This window comes from Struthio camelus, chromosome 3 (genome assembly GCF_040807025.1).
Source record: "Struthio camelus isolate bStrCam1 chromosome 3, bStrCam1.hap1, whole genome shotgun sequence".
Classification (NCBI taxonomy): Eukaryota; Metazoa; Chordata; class Aves; order Struthioniformes; family Struthionidae; genus Struthio; species Struthio camelus.
In genome coordinates, this window is record NC_090944.1 from 48,994,988 (window position 1) to 49,014,290 (window position 19,303).

The following is a 19,303-nucleotide window of genomic DNA, read 5'->3' on the forward strand; positions in this document are numbered from 1 at the left end:
CGTTTAGGAATCTGAAGTTCAAGTAAGACAGCAGTCTTAAAAAAACAGTCTTGAAAACTATGTTTCGTAAAAAAAAGTTAATCAGAGAACAACCTCTCTGCATGAGGGTAACTGCTACCCGTAAAGATTGCAAGAGTCAGCAACCTGTGCAGACTGTATTTTTCTTTCCCAAATGAGAAGTTAAGTGTGTAGGTTACATGTCTGCTGGCTCTCGCTATCCACGAAATTAGGAAAGCAGCAGGGATCAATAGCCCCTTTTCCTCACAGAGACAAGATCCCTTGACAAGCATAACTCTGAAGCAGCTAAACGCTGCTGTGAGGCAGCCGAAACAAGCTTACGTGCTTCTATTAGCATAGATGTCCTAGGTATCTGCTGACTACCTTTATCCAGCGAATAAAGTCAGCTAGCTTTAATCGAGTTAGCTCCATGACAAGGCTGCTTAGCCTCAGTGACAGGGAGCTCCACGTTGGAGAATTACCCTGCTCTCTGGGCAGAGCAAATTAACCCCTTCAGTCCTCCATGCTAACGTGATGTGACATTGCTGCAACCCAAGCTAGATCATTTCAATGTTTATTTAAACGCCATCTGCAAAATAGATGGACTTATCTTTTTCTCCTGCAGTGCAAGGTGCAGATTTATCCTGAACAGCAGTTTATAACTCACTTCCCGTGAGTGAGGCATGCACCCAAACGTCATGCAAACTGAGTTAAAGCCACCCAGCTGAGAGACTTTTTCTGCCTGGCTACGTCAGGGCTGCCTCTCCCCATTTACGCCGACTTCTGCTTCTCAACCTTGCTCACCATGCTGAATAACAACTCTAAGCCTTCATAACTCACCTCTGGAGAAAGTGGAAGTATGGGGAGAAGATCCTCCGGCCACAACTTCATCGGAAAGGCAGCACTTTCACACTTTGATAGTGTGGGGTTTTATAACTGATTACCATATATTCTGTCTGAGAGGTCGTGAGATCCAGTCATCCATGTCTCCTGGCTTCAGGGCGTGGAAAAATACAGCCTCCAGTGTTTGTAGGCTAAATGCTTCAGATGTTAAGCTCGTGCATGAAAAGGAGAAAGTGAAATGAACTGCATGGAATGAGCTGAACCTTAAATGAGCCTTTTGCGTGGTGTGAAAGAAAAGGGACTTTTAAAACATTCAGTGTTAAAGGTCTAGACTGTTATGAGAAGTGATGATGAGTTTTAAAGTTATTTTAAATGTGATAATCTTTTTAAAGCAAATTATTATGAATGAGGCACCTACTCAAGTTGTTTATCAGAAATCTGGGTATTTTAACCATCTCAGAACATTTTATTTATATCTAACTAAAGACAGCATGAAATCTGCATTGAATCCGAGTTTATATCAGATTGCAGCTCAACACCATCTGACAAACTTACACTACCTAAGATTTACTAATTCTTTTATGAAAAGTAGGTAAAAATGAGTAATCATCTATGAATGATAATTATACCACCACTTGTGGGAGGAAGCATGGTTTGAAGATCATCACTAACTATTGTTTCTCATTTGCATGTGCCAAGATCTAACCTAGAAAAGCTTACCTCTGAAGAGTAGTCCTGAACGTGTTTCTTTAAAAATAGCTTTGCAGAGCTCCGTATATATGGTCTTTCACTGACTCCAGATTAGACTGATTCAGGCCCAGGTTTACACTGATTCTGCGAAAGGGTGCATTTTTTTAAATGATTTAGTTGCACCAATGAAAAACTCATCCTGGGAATTCTGGAATCACTTTAAAACTGGTACACATCGATTCAGCTTAAGTAGGTTCCTTACCAGGTAAAAATAAATCAATAAGCACACCCTAACACGTTTAACTAACACTGTGCAATTTCATATAACCAGAATTTCAGGGTAGAGTATGATTGATTTAAAACATAATGATTCTGAATGTTGCTAATATGACGCAAGTATTTATGAAATGGATGAGAAGAATAGAGGTTTTTTTTTTAATGGCACACATGTCGCAAAGAGCATCATTGTATAATTTTTGTTAGAGAAGGCTGTAACCAGGAGTTTCAGTAACAAAAAACAAAAGATTTTTTTTCCCATTCTAACTAACAACAAGCAGTTTTGTTTGCCTAGTCACAGTGATTTACCAGTTTGTGAGAGACATTATCACAAGGCATAAGCCAAGGTGTTAATTATCTCCTTGACTAGACAACATTGCCAAGATATTTAAAGTTAACAAACATTTAAGCCCTCTTTAAGGTTCCTTTTTCTCACTGAACTACAGTCAAATACATGCACAGATTTCTTGGGTGTTATTAGTGGGTTGAAACTCCCTACCATGTGCACTGAAAAAGCAGGCCTGTTGCTTTAGCACAGAGGCTGGGCTGCATTTGCAAGGGATGAGCGTCCAGACTGTCTCCCTCTTGGGATCCATGCTAGCTGGGATCACGTGGCCACGATTTGTTGCTTCACGGCCCGGCCTCCACGAGGAGGCACTTATTCTCCTTTGAGAATAGATGCAGAAAAAGACAACAATTTTTCTTTTTTAAAAAGTGTCATGTGCCAGAAGAGCAGAGTTCAATAGCCTTGTGCCTGTGCTCCAAAGTTGGTGCCTGGGTAAGTTTTGAGCGCACATGGGGCTGGCAGCTGGGGCATATCATGGGAGAGGAGTCCGAGTTCTGGCCTTGGCAGGAGTCAGAGCCTCTCTTGCCACCCTGAGACAAGATATTGAGGGGCAGGTGACGGCATCATGTTTTTCTGAGAGGCAGCGTAGCCCCGGTCACAGTGGTTTGCTCCCAGCCTACTGGAATTGTTGTCTGTGAAGGAAATCATCACTTTCCACCAGAAAGTGAGGTTAAGCAGTCCTGACAAGTAGAGAAAGATCCATTTCTCACATAATGAAAGGGTAAAAATTTCACTTTAATGCTAGGGTTCATCCTAAGCCTTCAGAAAAAGATCTTGAAGAGCAAACAAACCGCAGAGGGGAGGGCAGCTCCGTGGAACAGATGCAACAGTGATAATGCACTGCTTTGCAGTTTGCAGTTTTGGAAACACTGTGGACAGTGTTTACATTTCAATAGCTGTTGAGTAGACTCATTAAAGTAAGCATACAAACACACAAAAATGACCTTCATGAATGCACTAATTAGATAAATACCAAATACATCTCTTCACTCTCTCCCAGATGGAAGGAAGCTGTAAGTGCCCCTATTATTTGGAGGCGGTGGGTGGCAACCCATGCCATAGGCACCCGCATGGTGGCATCAGGTGGTATCGAGCAGCCCGCAGTCTGTCTGTCCTGGGTGCTCCCTTGCTGGTCAGGGGACGCACCCCGACCCTCTGTGGCTCCTGACCATGGAGGCAGGTTTGACTTACGTGGCGTCTGAGAAAAACAGGTTTAGTTTATTGTGCTGGCTTCAGGGGAGTGATGCACTGCTCAGTGGGTACCCTGGATGGCAGTGCTGCTTGATTTGCACACCTTGTTATCCCTTTTCCCATTTCTGGGCCCTCCTTTTCAGCACCCCTAAACCTCCCTTTCTGCACCCCAGACTCCTCCCAAATAGGCAACCCGTACCCGGTTACTTCCTCCCCACTGGTGCCAGTTTTTGCTACGTAGGTACCCAAATTTGGTATTTCTGATACTGTTGCCTATGCAGTCTCAGCCTTATGTGCAGTCACTGATATGGATATGGCTACCTGGGTGCTGTAGGCCTTGTGAGGTCATGCCCCCCAAAAAGGTCCCCAGTGCTCCCCTCCAATTATATGTGAAGTTTGGCCATTTCTCGTATGACCCTTCCTTAACCACCTGCAATACCCAGCCATCCTTTGGGGCACTATCTGTAATTTTTGTCAGGTTCTTACACTCCCTCATCTGTCTTACCCAGTACGTCGGACAGTTTCTCACATCATGCCCAGCAGTTTCTCATATGCTATTCAGCCAGCTTATCCTCAGGCCAGGGCCAAGCCAGCAGCCTGGTGGCTTCCCTGCAGCCCTAATTATCTGTTACATAAATTCGCTGGAGAACAAGCTATGGGCTGTTATATCCTTGATTATAATGTATTGGGCTCCAGTTATTTATGTATAGGGTGAGTACATGTATTAGTGTTAGTCAGATATCCCCAAATCTAAATACACAAATAGATAGCCACTGCAGCCATTGGACGTGCCTCTAAGCTACTTGCTTCGGGCTGAGTTTCTCTGACTTGTCTTTCATCATGCTGCTCTAGTCATCAGCATGTACAGGGAAAATTTAACTCAAAGGTCAAATTCATACCTCAGTTCATACAAACTGCATAGTTATTTCATTCTGAACCTCATTCAGTCTGCAAAAGAAAAGGTTGCATCCCTAATCTTGAGTGCTTTATCTCTGAGCTTGAGAGAACCAACCAAGGTCTTTGAGAATAACATGGAAGAATATTGGAAGTTTTAGTATTTTTTCATAGCTTGAAATATCAACATTATTGCAAATGTGCTAAGTAATATTTTCCCTAAGCTAATCACCTATTTCACAAAGACTGTCATTGTTTCTTGCCCTTCACAGCTACAATCATGAAAATGTTGAAAGCGAAAAGTACTCACACCAATTCAGGATTTAGCAAAGTCAAATTGATTTATTGCTGCTAAGGACATAAAGATGTATAATTTGCACAGTGCCTTAATTGCTTAAAGGAAATTTAAAACCATGGACATACATAAAGGAACTGCCCCCACAACAACACACAGAGTGTACCTTGGCCTTATTCTGTCCAAGTGATGTTATTGCATTTCCTACGAAATATTGGAAAGTTCACTAGCCGGAGAGCTGGAATCAGACCCTCCGTCAGAAATTCAGAGTACTTTGCTGCATGATGATCCTCTGCTGAGAAGGTGGAGATAAATCCTGGCAGGAGCAGACATGGGCATGGATATCTCACAGCTTAAAGCTGTCCAGCTGTATTTAAGGAACAATTAGTCATCCTTTTCCTCCTCCCAGGCAGCACACAATACCATTTCCGATAATGAGCTAATAGGAAATGTGGTTGATTCCCGTTTAGAGGAACTCAAACGAATTTCTCCCACCAAACTAGTAAAATTAGTCTCAATGTGAGATGACTGACAGCCCAAAAGGATATAGCTGCAAAACATAAACATGTCAGTACTTTTAGTGAGAATACTTTAAATAACATAACTATGTCATTAATGTGTCTCCCAAGAAGTGACTTGGATAAAACCACAATCAATTACTGTAGTAGTAGTAATACTGTATATAGCGATAGCACACATGTGATAGTGAAACTGAAAATCAGCTGTTATGAACTAGAGCTAGTTAAGTTCTCTGTGTTAAAATACTTTGTTTTTCTGCTAAACCCTTTGTAGGTAGTCTCTCTACAAAGGTATGTCATAAATGATCTAACATTCAGACTGTAAATTCTCCAAAACAGTAGTTCCACAAGACTAAAACAGTTAAATCCTGCCCCATATTAATAAGCAAGGGTAATCGCTGACACCTTCTGGGAAAATTATTTCCCATCAGAAAACCCATTTCTCATCTGGGCCAACGTATTTCATATTGGGTGCCTTCTAGTTCAAAAGGAGAGAGATGAAAGCCAGACAAGCAAGGACAGTGAGAAATAGACTGGACCACAGATATGAGGATAGCTGGATAACTGGCTGAGCTGTGGGAGGTGAAGACTGAGATTGCCACAGAAAGTCAAATAATTGCAGGTCGCTGTGGCACAGTGAGAGGTGAGCCGGATGATACTGAGGGATAAGGGACTGCATCTGCTCTTGGATGTAGTGGTTGTGATTAGTTCATATGGAAACAGGGATGCCTTGGAAAGTGTGCGGCAGAAAGGAGGAACAGCCAGAAGAGTTAAAACACCAAGAGCACAGTCCCACCTAGGAGCATGGAAGGAAACACCACATCCCCGAGTTTATGCTCTCGCCTTCTGTTGTCATCTGTGAATCCAGCAGTAGGGTACTGCTGGTCTGTCTATCTGGAGGATAAGAGGTTGCCAGTTCCCCCAGTTATGCCCTTGCCTCGAGCAATGCTGACCTGGGAAACAACTCTAAACCTTCTGCCCCCAGCTGAAAACCTGTCCAAGTATCAATACAATGTCCCACGATGGTATGTTTAGGGGAGGGAATCCTTTTCAGGAATGTTGGAGGTTTCACACAAAGCACATGAGAAGGCTATTGCTAACATGGTAAAACCAAGTGCTCCAGAGTGAGGATTTCCCAGGTAAAATGTTCTGCAGTGCTTATCTCCCCTATTTTCTGTAATGCAGATATTAGGTGCTCTCCTCTCTCATGGAAGTAGAGCACATCCTGCTCATGCGTGAACTAGATAGATAGGAGCAGCTGATGAGAGCTGCGAAGGATGAGCTGCTGGAGAGGTCGGGGGCCCGTGAAACTCCACCTGGCGGTCCCTATGCCATGATCCTCACTTTCAAGATAGCTAGCTGTCTTGCCATGGTGGGCGATTTTGCCCCCAGGGCAATCTCTCAGTTTTGCATCTGACTTGAGCAGGAATTGTGCCCGTACCACAAGAAGCACTACGTAAGGCTGAGCCCATCAAAAAGTCAGTTTCTAGACACCACAAACCATGCACAGGAAATTAATGGAGACTTTTTTTACTTTAATCTCTGCATCTGTGTTCCCCATCTGTGAAATATGGGCAATATTCCCCTGGGGGCACTGTGAAAAGGAACTCCTTGAGCACTGGGAGATGGTAAGCACAAGTTCTTGAGAAATCAAACAGAGCGATGGTCAGAGCAGGCTGTGACTAGTGTGAAGCACTGAAGGGAGGGGACCAAATTTGAACAAGAGCAGGAAAAAAGAAATACTGAAAAGCTGCTTAGCCTGCATATGAGTGGGGCAGAGGGTCTGCGGCAAAATGCAATGTCCACAATTAGTGTTACTAATTAATATTGTAATATTGTTATGTATGACAGTAATGTGTGTAAGGGATGAGAAGAGGCACTGATTTAAAGCTGTAGAGAAAACCTCCAGCCTGACATTACCAGACCTTCAAGAATTTAAATATCCTTCCTTAATAATGTTGGTCTAACACAATTATTGCGTGTGGTATTTATTTATATAGCCTGAATTGCTCAAGACTTATTTCCTATAACAAGCATGGGAATTAAAACAAAAATAACTCCTTAGTGATAGGTTTTGATGTGAAGTGATGGGAACGCCACTGACTCAGGCTGCTTGCTCTGAGGTACCTACAGGGCAGTGTTCTGCAGGGAGGATGCATTGTTTATCTTTTCACTCTATCTTCAATTATTGCAGTGATTTCCCAGGGAAAAATTTTTTTCCCAGGGAAAAAAATCTAACTTCCCCTGTGTGATCAGCAGTATCCCTTGTTCTAATGGCAGCCTTTGCATTTAGGCCTATTAAAGTGTGATGGGTATTATTTAAACACAAGTTTATTAAGGGGGGAAAGAATGTACTATTCAGAGCATCCTTGTGGTGCTGAGAGCAGACAGAGCCCTAAAAGGATTTCCCTGGGACTCCATCACTGTGAAAGGCCATTTGAGGAGAACCACAGCAGCTCAGTTCCTGTTGGGTTAACCATGCACATAGACAATGTTCAGCAGGGAATATGATGGGGACCATGCAGAATGGTACCCTCTCTGAGAGAAACACTAGGAGCCTCAAAACTTCCAGGCCCCCAGGGAAACGAAGACAAGCAGAAAAAATGCTGCTTGCATCTGGAAGCATGAGGAGCTCTCTTGTGCATCGACCAGATTAACAGGTGGTTGTAGACAATGTGTGGGTCCCATTGCATCTTCTATTCCCTTTGAGTTTGCATGAGAACCAGGCTAAGTAATTATGCTGAGAAAAACAAATGAACTGCAATTGTATCTATCTGGCCCATGCCCTAAAAGCGCAGAGAGGTAGAGAAAGCCTCTTTGCTTCATTCTTCTCCTCTGGTAAAAAGTCAGACGTAATCACAGTGCAAACTAGTGAAGTCAAGATCTGACTTGACAGAGAAGACTCCCATGAACATTTGTGAAGAAGGTTTGACCTGGAGTTTTGGCTTAAGGCGTGAACCACCAACTCAGCATTTTCAGTACAGTCACAACCTCAAGGCTGATACTGAATTTCCATCTGGCTTGTCCAGTCCGTTTTTAATGTTCAGGCCTGACATCGTCTCCAAAGCTATTCATACTTTAAAGCAATTTATGAAGAGCAGAATGTATTTCAGGGGGTTCCTTTTGCTTTTACTATGAGTAGAATTTTTCTAACCTACAGTCTACAGTAACACAGATCTACTTTCCTACAGCCTATCTGCAAAGAACAGGGTTTGGTTTTTTTTTGAAGTTTCTACTTTTGATTGTTCCTTATTCAGCTCATTCAGAAGATGGCACTCTAATTTCTGAATAAGAGCATACGTACATAGAGCTAAGCAGCTGACTAGCTTCAAATTCATAATGTCTCATTCAAATTCTTAGTTTCTCATCAGCTTACATGTGCAACCTCTCTCTCAGAACCTAATGTAAATCCTACTGGTGTCAGTGAGGACAGGTTTTACCTCTCAAATTTAGCCTTCTGAAAATCAGGCACGTATTTTAAATGCAATTGTGAAGGAGCCACCTGTAGTCAAAATAGAGAAAGACCAGCATTTCCAGGAAGTGATTCACACCATCTGCCTTAAAGACTTGCCTTAAGAGGGGACAAATGTATTTCTGGCAGTGACTATCTCATTCCACTGCCTGTTGAGGGAGTGTACACAGCTAGCCCAGAGGTTTCCTTTCTCTTAGACAAGTGAAGCCAAGCGAAGGGATCCTTCTGTTTATTTTAATGGCAAAGGATTCAGGCTTTCTGTTTGCTGAGATAAATTACAAATGAGAAAGCAAGGCCCCAAAGGGTGCCTCAAGTAACGTCCTACAGATTGCTAACTCAGTCAGCATTTGGATGCATGGAGAACTTTCTCAAAATAAACTCCTGAAACAAGATTAAACCTTTTTTTGTAAGTATTGTTTATACTTTGCATCATAGTGGCCTGCCTGACAGGGAGCACAATTTGATAGAAATCTCAAAGAAAAGGCAAATGCTTTTTGTCTCTCTCCTCCAAAGACACACTCAGTGGGATATGTGAAATGTCAGAAATAATTAGACAAAACTGTATAAGCTCCTAGCAACACTAATGTGCTGTGTAGAAGTGAATATTTGCTACAAAGCTTAAAACATTTGTTTGAAAGCTGCATGTTAAAGGTAATCTGAGTATTTTTTAAATACTATTTCCAATATATTAATTAAGGCAGATCTGGATATGAAAAAACAGTATGGAAAGTTAGGAAATGCTGTCATGCCTTTGCTGAAATAGGCTGCTGTTTCTTTTTTCCAGAGATGATATGTGGAAGTAATTGATCTGTCCCATATAGCAATTAAAGTGAAAAAGCAGATTTCCTTAGCTCATCATCTGCTGGAGCTTATTTAACAAAGCAGGAAAAGGACTACCTCCCGGAATGAACAATCTCATTATTAATAATCATATAGTCAATAAATATAGAAATGTTTGTTGCAAGTGACCTTCGGAGGTCCTTTAGTTCAACTTCCCACTTCAAGTGAGATTGCTAAAGTCAAAGAAAAAATACGAGCTTGTATCAATGTGAAATGTGGCCCAAAGTCTTCTTTAGAGACAAAAAGATAGAAACAGAAACTATGAATGCAAAGAAAAGGGGGCGTAAAGGAAGGAGAGGAGAAGAGAAGAAGGAGATACAGGCCAAGATTTTTATTTGAGGTAGTGGTATTAGAAGTGTAGGATTTCTGCCAAAAAGTGAGATTTTTTTGTAGCTTTGGTAACAAATATGTTTTTATCTTCTAGGAAAACAATGATCAGGAGAAAATCTGGAAGACTTAAGCTGCTCCGGTGAATAGGAAGATTTAAAAAATTTTACATCTGAAGCATCTCTGTCCCTTTTTTGAATGGATGAATTCTAAGCATGGAACTATTAGTGACTTAAAGCAGCAACTTCTTCTTTCACTGTGCAGCTTGGAGGGGAAAATGAATTTCACAAATTGCACCACTGAAGCCAACGTGGCTGCAAAGCCAAAAACAGTAACTGAGAAGATGCTTGTTACCCTGACCTTGGCCACAATCACAACCCTGACTATGCTGCTGAATTCTGCGGTGATTGCAGCAATCTGCACAACCAAGAAGCTCCACCAGCCGGCAAATTATTTAATATGTTCACTAGCTGTAACAGATTTGCTTGTTGCTGTTCTCGTCATGCCCTTGAGTATCACTTACATAATGATAGATAAATGGACTCTGGGATACTTCATCTGTGAGATCTGGCTCAGTGTTGACATGACCTGCTGCACGTGTTCAATTCTTCATCTTTGTGTCATTGCTCTAGATAGGTACTGGGCAATCACAGATGCTATTGAATATGCCAGAAAAAGAACGGCAAAAAGGGCTGGGCTGATGATAGTCACTGTGTGGACTATCTCTGTCTTCATATCAATGCCCCCTTTGTTTTGGAGAAATCACCACAGTGTAAATATTCCCAGTGAATGTCGCATTCAACACGATCATGTCATCTACACTATTTATTCCACATTTGGGGCATTTTACATACCCTTGACTTTGATCCTGATCCTGTACTACAGAATCTACCATGCTGCAAAGAGCCTTTACCAAAAACGGGGTTCAAGCCGCCACCTTAGCAACAGGAGCACCGACAGCCAAAACTCTTTTGCCAGCTGCAAGCTCACACAGACCTTCTGCGTCTCAGACTTCTCCACGTCCGATCCAACCATGGAATTCGATAAAATCAACGCATCCGTGAGGATCCCTCCTTTCGAAAATGACCTGGACCTGGCTGGTGACCGGCAGCAGATTTCTACGACACGGGAACGAAAGGCTGCTCGCATTCTGGGACTGATTTTAGGTGCTTTCATTTTGTCTTGGTTGCCATTTTTCATTAAGGAGTTGCTTGTGGGCCTTCATATTTGCGCTGTCTCTCCAGAGGTAGCTGACTTCCTGACCTGGCTTGGATATGTCAACTCCCTTATCAACCCTTTGCTATACACTAGCTTTAATGAAGATTTCAAGCTAGCCTTTAAAAAGCTCATCAGGTGTCGAGAACATACTTAGAAGTACTGGGAGATGATGATGGCATGACTCCTGGCCTTAAGAATGAGTAAAACAATTTGACTCTGTCATCATTTTGCTTGATAAAGGGGATTTTTGTGTTTGTCCATTTGCTTGACTTCTCTTTAGCCTATAATTCATTCTGCTGTTTTTAACCTCTGGTGTTATTCATCATGAAGAGTTTGGAATAAATTTTATTCTGCAAAGGCACAGATTTTTTAGCAAGAAAACAAAAAAGGAACTATTAAGTATTCTTCTTTAAGGCATTTTGTGTAATCAAGGATTCAAGAAAGAAAACAATATCCACATTTTGTTTATATGTCTTTCAATTAAGAATCAAATGCCTAATTTAACATGCACTACAGTAATATAAAGGTTTATAAACTGAATCCCATAAATACTTATTCAAAAATTAATAAGGACTTCATGGTCATGACAGCTAAACAGTAAATCTTTACTGTAGCATTCTAAGAAAACTGTAACAGTCATTTAACACCATTTCCAGCCGCAGTCATGGCAGAATAAACCATTCTGTTCTTTTTGTACCTCCAGAAATTTATAGTAAATGTACTGTCATAACAGAAAGCAGAATTCAGCTGCTTCCGCCTAAAAAAGGATCTCATTTTGTACTCCCTGATATTTGTGTAAGTGGCTGATTTTATGTAAGATTCCTGATAGACATCTGTACAGTTTGCTTGGTAATTGAGAAAACAAAGCTAGCAAGTGTCACATTTGTAAGACCAGCTGCACCTCTGACTGGTCATGTTTTTAATATTACTAGACATATTTCTTCAGGTTTCAGGCCTTGTGCCTTAGTCGGTTGTTTAGTGGAATTATTCAGTTTTTCCACCCTTCAGCTGGTCCTTGCACTACAGAACCCCGTGGATCAACCAGTCTCACCCCACAGACTTACCTGGATGTCTTCTCTGCAGGCCAGCAATACACAGTGCTCAGAACAATCTTGTAAAAAAATTAGTTTTTATTTGAACAGCAGTAAAAAAAAATAGGGAAAAGGAATGTTTTAAATAGCATTCTACATGTCTGCCTCATCTTAATCTTACAGTTCCCAATGGCATCCTTGTTAGCTTAACCTATGATTGTGTACTTCTAGCAAGATTTCTTAAATCTTGTTCTGGAATTCCTCCAAAGAGTTGCTTCCCTTGTCTTGAGAGAGAGAAACAGAGAGAGTCCTTAGTATCCTGCCTTCTGTGCTCATGGAAGTTAAAGTGTCCTGGTTCACACATTATGGAAATCAGCCTAGGAAGAGGCAAGATCAAAACTAAGATGTAATATTTTTCCATTAGTAACTCCTAAGCACTGTTTAAATATTGACTACTTATCTTGAGCCATTATTTTCCTCCCTGTCCATTTCCCTGGACAAACTCTTGTTAAATTATACTGATATACCATATAGAAAATATCACATACATCAATTTGACATGCAATAACAGTGAATTATAGCATGGCAGCTTCCAATCCATCAAAACAAATATTAAAGGTAGCAGAAGTGTTATAGCAGCACTGGAAACCAGTTCTGAAAAATGCTTTCAAAATTTTCAACGTGACAATCGTTTTTCTTATCAAGAGTCAAGGAAGTGTAAGTTACACGTCAGTAATAAACCCCAGATGGAGGTGAGAAACGATGTCCTTATTTCTATGAGGAAGCATTCGGTTGGAAAGATGCAGTGCTGCAAGCAGAGTGTAAATCAAGTCTGAATGTGACACAGGCATGACATACCACTTACTCACATGCACTGGGATTCTGCTTTTAAGGACTACCAGTTTTCTATGCTTGAACACAGGAGGTTTATCACCAGTTGCCCTTCTGAAGTTATTGTCACAGCTGCCTTCCCCAACTTCCTTTAGGTTCTATACTAGCTAATAATAACATCTAAAAAGAGGGAGAAAACAAATCTTAACCCCTGAAAACATCTCCTAGTGGGGAAGCTGGAAGATCAGTTATGATTTTCCCTTTTTGCAGCTTATTGGAGGTAGAAACTCTCCATGGAAACTGGGGAGGAGCGCCCTGACCATATCTATCTATAAAACTTCCAAATCATCTTCCCAGAGTACCTATGCTATTAGAAATAAAAAAAAAAAAAATAAAAAAAAAAAAGGGGGAAGAAAAAGCCAGCAAGCAAAAGAATAAGAACTATTTATAAGGACTGCTGCAGAACAACTTTATTTTTTCTTTCAGCAAGCTCAACAGAACTGACTAATAAAGGACAAAGACTGCATAATTTCCCCAAATAAGCTGACTATTGCACAGAAGGGTGGACGTTTGTTGCTTAAAGAGAGTAGATTTTAGTGTGTCTCGTGCAGTTTACAGCTCTGCTACAGAGGTGCCCAGTCGTACTACCAATTAGGGAGGGAAAAGTAAATACCCACAGCACTCAGAAGCTTCCTGATCCTTGCTGTGTCTCAGGGGGACCAGGTTATGTCGAATTATGGTAAGAGGTAGAGAAAAATAAGGCTCTGCCTCTGTTCATATGAGGCAAGTGATCCTCCTGCCAAGAGCCTGCCGTGGCTCTGAGGAAGGGAGTGTGGACCTTTGGAGAAGAAGGCACTTCCTGGATTTACAAGCTTCTGGAATGCACAAATGTCACCATTTCAAAAGCAGAGCTGAGGGATTTCCTGAGTGACTTTATCCAGAGTATATACGTTGTCATGGCTCTCCTGTCCAGGACAGACAGACAGATTTTCTTTCAGGCTTTGTGTCCTTCCTGTTTTGCCACTCCTGCAGGCAAAACTAACCTGAGAGCATCTTCAGGGCTCTTAGCATGACAGCCCACAGGGTCCAATTCCTGCCTCCTCCAAACAGTGCAGATTTATGGTAATGGCACTGCAGACTTGCAGTTCCACAGACAACCAAAAACCGGGAGAAAGAGAGTGAAGGATGCTCACTCCAAGTCACCCCAACTAACACAAGAGCACAAAATGTGCCCCCAGAGAGACCATGGGTGGTCCACCCCCCTACCCCAGCATTAGACAGGCTGCAGCTCTGCCTGACAGCACAGACCATCATGGCCACACAGAATTACTGAGGTTGGACAGGATCTCTGGAGGTCATCTAGTCAAACCTCCACCTCACCACCCCTCAAAGTGGGGCCACACTCACAGCTAGATGGCTGCTGCTGATATGCAATGGGTAGAGTTACATCTCTCATGCAATAGGCTTCATAAATTAGGCAGCCGATGCCTTTGCTTGTTTAAAGACAGAAGGATGGCTCAAGGGCCAGAAATGATAAGCATGATCTTCACAGAGGCTATTGTAGGTGGGCAGAAATGCTTCAGAGACAGATATGAAAGCTGTAAAATTGAGGGGCTCCCTCATCTTCATTTCTATGAACGTCTATTAATGCTTTTTTTTCATTTCTGATCTCCACTACTCCGCTCAAACCACCAATCAGTGTTAGGTTGAAGATTGTATTTAATTTTAATATTTAGAGGTAATTAGCAGGAAAAAACAGATGGCTAATGGCTAATTTTTGTGCTTCCCTGTTAAATAAAGTCTTCAATTCACTGCCAGCTGACTACTGCTTTCCTAATTAAGTCATTAGCTAAACACAGAGCTATGTTTTCTAACAAATACCACCAGACTGATGAAGATGTCCTGTACATTTTCCCCACACACAAACTCAAAGTTGGGAACAGCTTAAAGGACTGTTTACCTGCAACAATTTAATTTGATCAGAAATTGCCTGTCAACTGACGGAAATAAAAACTAGTCTGGCCCTACCATTATTTAGCAACTTTATTTTTTCTGTGTTAAACATCTGCTGATTTTACAAAGGGTTATGAGACATTTCCTAAGCTTTGACTTCTTGTCCGCAGCAGCTGCCCATTCACATCTATCCCGGTTCTGCTCCGGCCACGCAGCGCTCCGCAACGCAAGCTGTTCCTAGCAAGCCCTTAATGACTCACCTGTAGCAAATTCCAAGACCTTCACCCTACATCCATCTTCCTTAGCCTCTCCTACACGTTTCCTCCTCAAAGTCTTATTTTGCATTGATGCTCCACTTGCTTAATTCTCTTCCTTCCTTTCCTCCTATCTCCCTTGAAAGGTTTCTCCTCCCCCTCTTCCCTCGTCTGCATAGAGGGGTTCATACAGGCCTGTCTGTTTAGCCCTTCTCCTCTTCCTTTCTACATGTATTCTCCGAGCGCTGTTTCCTCCTATATTTACATCCCCAAATCACAATCCCACGTCTTCATTTCTGGCTCCCTCTAATCCCTAAGTTTAATGTGATGCGACAGCACTGGTGCTGTAATCAGGATTTTCATGGTCATGGACATTCAAGTCTGTCAGGTTTTACTTCCTATCACATGTGCCCCACGTGTCCAGGACGTATCCAGAAGCTTTTCTTTCTGCATAACCAGCCAGTACTTTGGCATGAGTTCATATATCCCTAGCCCTAGTGACTGCACCCATCTACCAGTTAGTCTCCCCAAAATACATAATCTTCAAATGCTATTTTACCTGCTATTTTTATCGTGTCACCCTTCTTCCTCAACCTCGTTGGATGTTCCTTTTCTAACACATTAAAATCAATCGTATTTTAACTTTTAGGGCCCTGTACCCTCCAGGTAACTGGATTGCACTCAGCTCCCACTGCTCTGCTTATGCCAACCACAGCTCTCCTATCTGCAAGCTTTCTCTTCATCCCCTCCATCATCTCCCCTAATCCTTGCAGCTGATGGTTTTTCCCTTCTCAATGCTCATTCTGCCACAATTCCTGAAAGAAAAACAGTCAGCAAGGGCAGTGGGGGGAATATTGTGCACACATCATTTGACCCTTTTCTCCTTTTCCGCACAGGTCCTGCCTCTCAAGGCATGGGCATACCACCTACTGAGCTGGGCTATGTCTCCCTAGTGCATAGCACATCCAGGACACAGCAACAAAATATGAGAGCTAAGTATGTCCTCAGCTACTTAGCTGTGGCTCATCCCATCTTTCTTTAAAGCCCCACTGCAATGATATACTGAACTGATTACAGCATGTGAGATTACTTTTGTTAATCTTCCCAGATAGAGACAGATGATGAGGATTGAACCTTTCCAAAAGAGTTTAAAACAGAGTCCCAATTTCACCAAGCTTACATGATAAAAGGCTGTCACTATCCAGACTTCCCTGCCAGGCATCTCAGCTGTCCAGGTTTCCATAGTTTGTCCCCTACCATTTTTCTTTACTGCCAGCAGACTCTTTTCTTTGCATGTACCAGCGGGGAGAAAAAAGAAGAAAAGTGTGGCTTTATTGGGCACAAGACATTAAAAGAATCAGGAAGTCTTTTCTAAGGACTCTATTTATGCCTCCATGTTTACAACCACAGTTATCAAAAAGCAAATAGCATTGCGGTGTTGAGGAGAAATACAGACTTCCAGCACAAGTGGAGAGATTGTTCATGTGCTTTGTGTATTCTGTTTAACCACTGTTAATATCAGTGGCGGACAGAGTATGTCCATTTTTTAAACACCCAAATGATTTGTATGAAGAATTATCTTAAATTGCTTTATTGTTTAAGTGGACACAGTAGATATTGTGGTATCTTTTATTGAGCTAGCCAATATATTAAAATTGTAATACATAAAAGTCCCACGTAACACTTTGTCCCCTTTGTAATTGCTACCTATTCTACTCCTAAGGCCATGAAGAATAAAAAATTAAAAAATTTTTCTGAGTTTGGCTAAATGGCAGGTTTATTAGCTGTAAAATTTTTCTTTATAACTCTCTGTTTTATGCTATGAATGTAATATTGTCAACATTTTCCCCTTTTTCTCTATTCTCACCTCCCCCCACTCAGAAATTTTTACTTTTTCATGAACCACATGTAGATGATATTATATTCATCTTTAGTTTAGGCTAAACTAAATATTTGCTACATTTGCATTAAAAGAAACTGCAGATATTATCCTGCCATGCCTAAGAGCTCTTGGAGAACAATTTATAAAATTTCACATGGTTTGATGTAGCTCTGCCCAATAATTCTACTATGGATCATTGCTCAGAAAGTGTGGCTGGAAAGAGTTCCACTAATTTCTATGAGCACTGAATCAGCCCCGAAAGGTAAACTTTTAGTGTTGCAACTGTAAGTAAAATACATAACTATAAATGTGGAAAAACGTGTGCTACCAAATAATATAAACCACTGCTCTAAAAGTTAAGGTAGAATGGTTTGTTTCACACTTTTTCCTTCTTAATCTTTTCTTTCCTCCTCATCTCACCATTTCCTGGCCTATAGCCCCTGTTCGTTAATTCCTCCCCCAGTTTCTTATCTCTGTCTCCTTTCTTTCCACTGCATCCTTCCTCTGCATTAAAGCTGTATCTAGTAACTTGTACCAAGATGCAGCGAACAGAGTGTTAGGGCACCCCTCGTATTTCACCCTCTTTCAGTTGCTTGGATCATGCTTTTTAAAAGAAATTAGCATACAGACCAATTCTCTCAAGCTTTCGTGGATTAATTTCCTGCATGACAAATTCTCAGCCTCTTCTCAATCCAGTGCAAGGTCCCATATCATTGGGGTACTAGAATCCTTTTAAGTACTATGCCTGTAGGACCCATTTCATACACCACACGACAGCAAATGGACATATTTCTATAAGGTGAGGCATAAAACACTGCCTCCTTGCAACTGCACTTTATAAAAGACACCCTTTTCATCAAATCAGAAACAAAAGGTAACTTTTGGGAAGAGGGAGGACAGAATTCATACTCCTTTGTAAACTGTGTTTTGCACATAATTTGATATGACTCAACTTCTGGGTACCAATTTTGAAAGAACACTGAGAATCAAATCATGAACTGACATATGCATGCCTGTATTGCCTGCAACAAGCAGAGTGACCTTCCAGTCAGCTTAGCCAAAAAAAAAAAATTATTTTATTTCCAAAGCCTTCAGGGGAATACGAATTACTTTCACTTTTCTGATGTGATTCAAAATTGTATCTATATCTCAGTCGTTTGTATGAGATACATCCTGACAAGCTGTTAAGAGTTGTGGAATAATCCTCAACAGGCTTATTTCTGCAATAAATAAAAAAAATCGGCCTAATACCTTCAGTTTGAGAGTTATTAAATTGGAGAATTTGACCAATAAAATAAAGTCTATCAGCTACAGCCTTATTTTTATTTATATGTATTCCAACGCAGTTCCTTATTCTTTTATTGCTAAATCTGCATATGAGCAATAAAAAGAAGGAATAACTTTAAATTTAGAGTAACAAGAAAATATTCTTTCTCTTATTTTTGCTATTCCAGCAAAATATTTCCATGTTATGACTAGACATTCATTCTGAAGCAGGCAAAATGAAAAAATTATCCTAGTTAGGTCAAAGAAATTAATCAGGATTGTAAAATTAAACATGGTTGCCTTGCTCTGATGCACACATGCACACGAGTCACGGATCATAGATCCTTAATTTTTTCACTGCAGCAGAACAGGTTTTCTGTGTTTTTAATACAATTCAGTAAGAGGTTATATCCCTCCCTACCATACAGGAAGGGCCAAGGGGCAGAAAGGGACCTAGACCCTGAGTTACAAGGCTGGCAGAAGCTGAGTGTCATTTTCCTCTAGTCTGTATGACAAATCACAGAATCACAGAATCAGAGCATGGTTGAGGTTGTAAGGGACCTCTGGAGATCATCTAGTCCAACCTCCCTGTTCAAACAGGGTCACCTAGAGCATATTGCCCAGGATCACATCCAGACGGGAGATGATAGCACGGCAAATGATAGCAAGGAAGATATGATGGCAAAGCAGACAGCAAGAACGGCTGAGTATCATCCCTTGCGGGGTTGTTGTCGTGTGTCAGTTCATGCTAAAGCTTGGGACACAGCATCCTGACCAGCAGCATCTCAATTAACATAGTAAGGACAGGCTAGCACGTGTCACAGGGATGCCTTTGCTTTGTTCGGTTGATCTGCTCTTCATCATCAAACTCTTCTTTGCACTGAATGGATTTAGGCACCTAACCCATGGGGGCAATAACAGACCGCCTCACCCAGGTGGTAAAACAGCCACACCAAGAGCAATCTCCAAACCTCCCTGTTCCCTAAGGTAGATGAGCAGCTCCATAGAGCTAAACACTAAGAGGTGGGAGACTTAAACCTGCTGTCCAAGAAAGTACTGGGATTCTCCATATCCATTGATCCTGGCTGGAAACAAGCCATTTGTCTAATATAAACATCGTACCAAATTGTTTGCACTAACAAAGGTACTGAAAATGCGTGTACATTAAAGGTACCAAAA

General features: G+C 41.4%; 1 protein-coding gene across 2 annotated transcripts in view; it reads left to right on the forward strand.

Moving 5' to 3' along the window:
- HTR1E (5-hydroxytryptamine receptor 1E) overlaps window positions 1-14,626 on the forward strand; it is a 44,858-nt gene extending 30,232 nt beyond the window's left edge. The window contains exons 1-2 of one of the 2 annotated variants that reach the window (XM_068937720.1): window positions 8,813-8,928; window positions 9,787-14,626. In XM_068937720.1, the coding sequence (XP_068793821.1) occupies window positions 9,892-11,061 (1,170 nt within the window). In that variant the 5' untranslated portion in view covers window positions 8,813-8,928; window positions 9,787-9,891 and the 3' untranslated portion in view covers window positions 11,062-14,626. Of the gene's footprint in view, window positions 1-8,812; window positions 8,929-9,786 lie in introns of those variants that run through there. The other variant, XM_068937719.1, reaches the window with a different exon arrangement.
- Window positions 14,627-19,303: the final 4,677 nt, after the last annotated feature.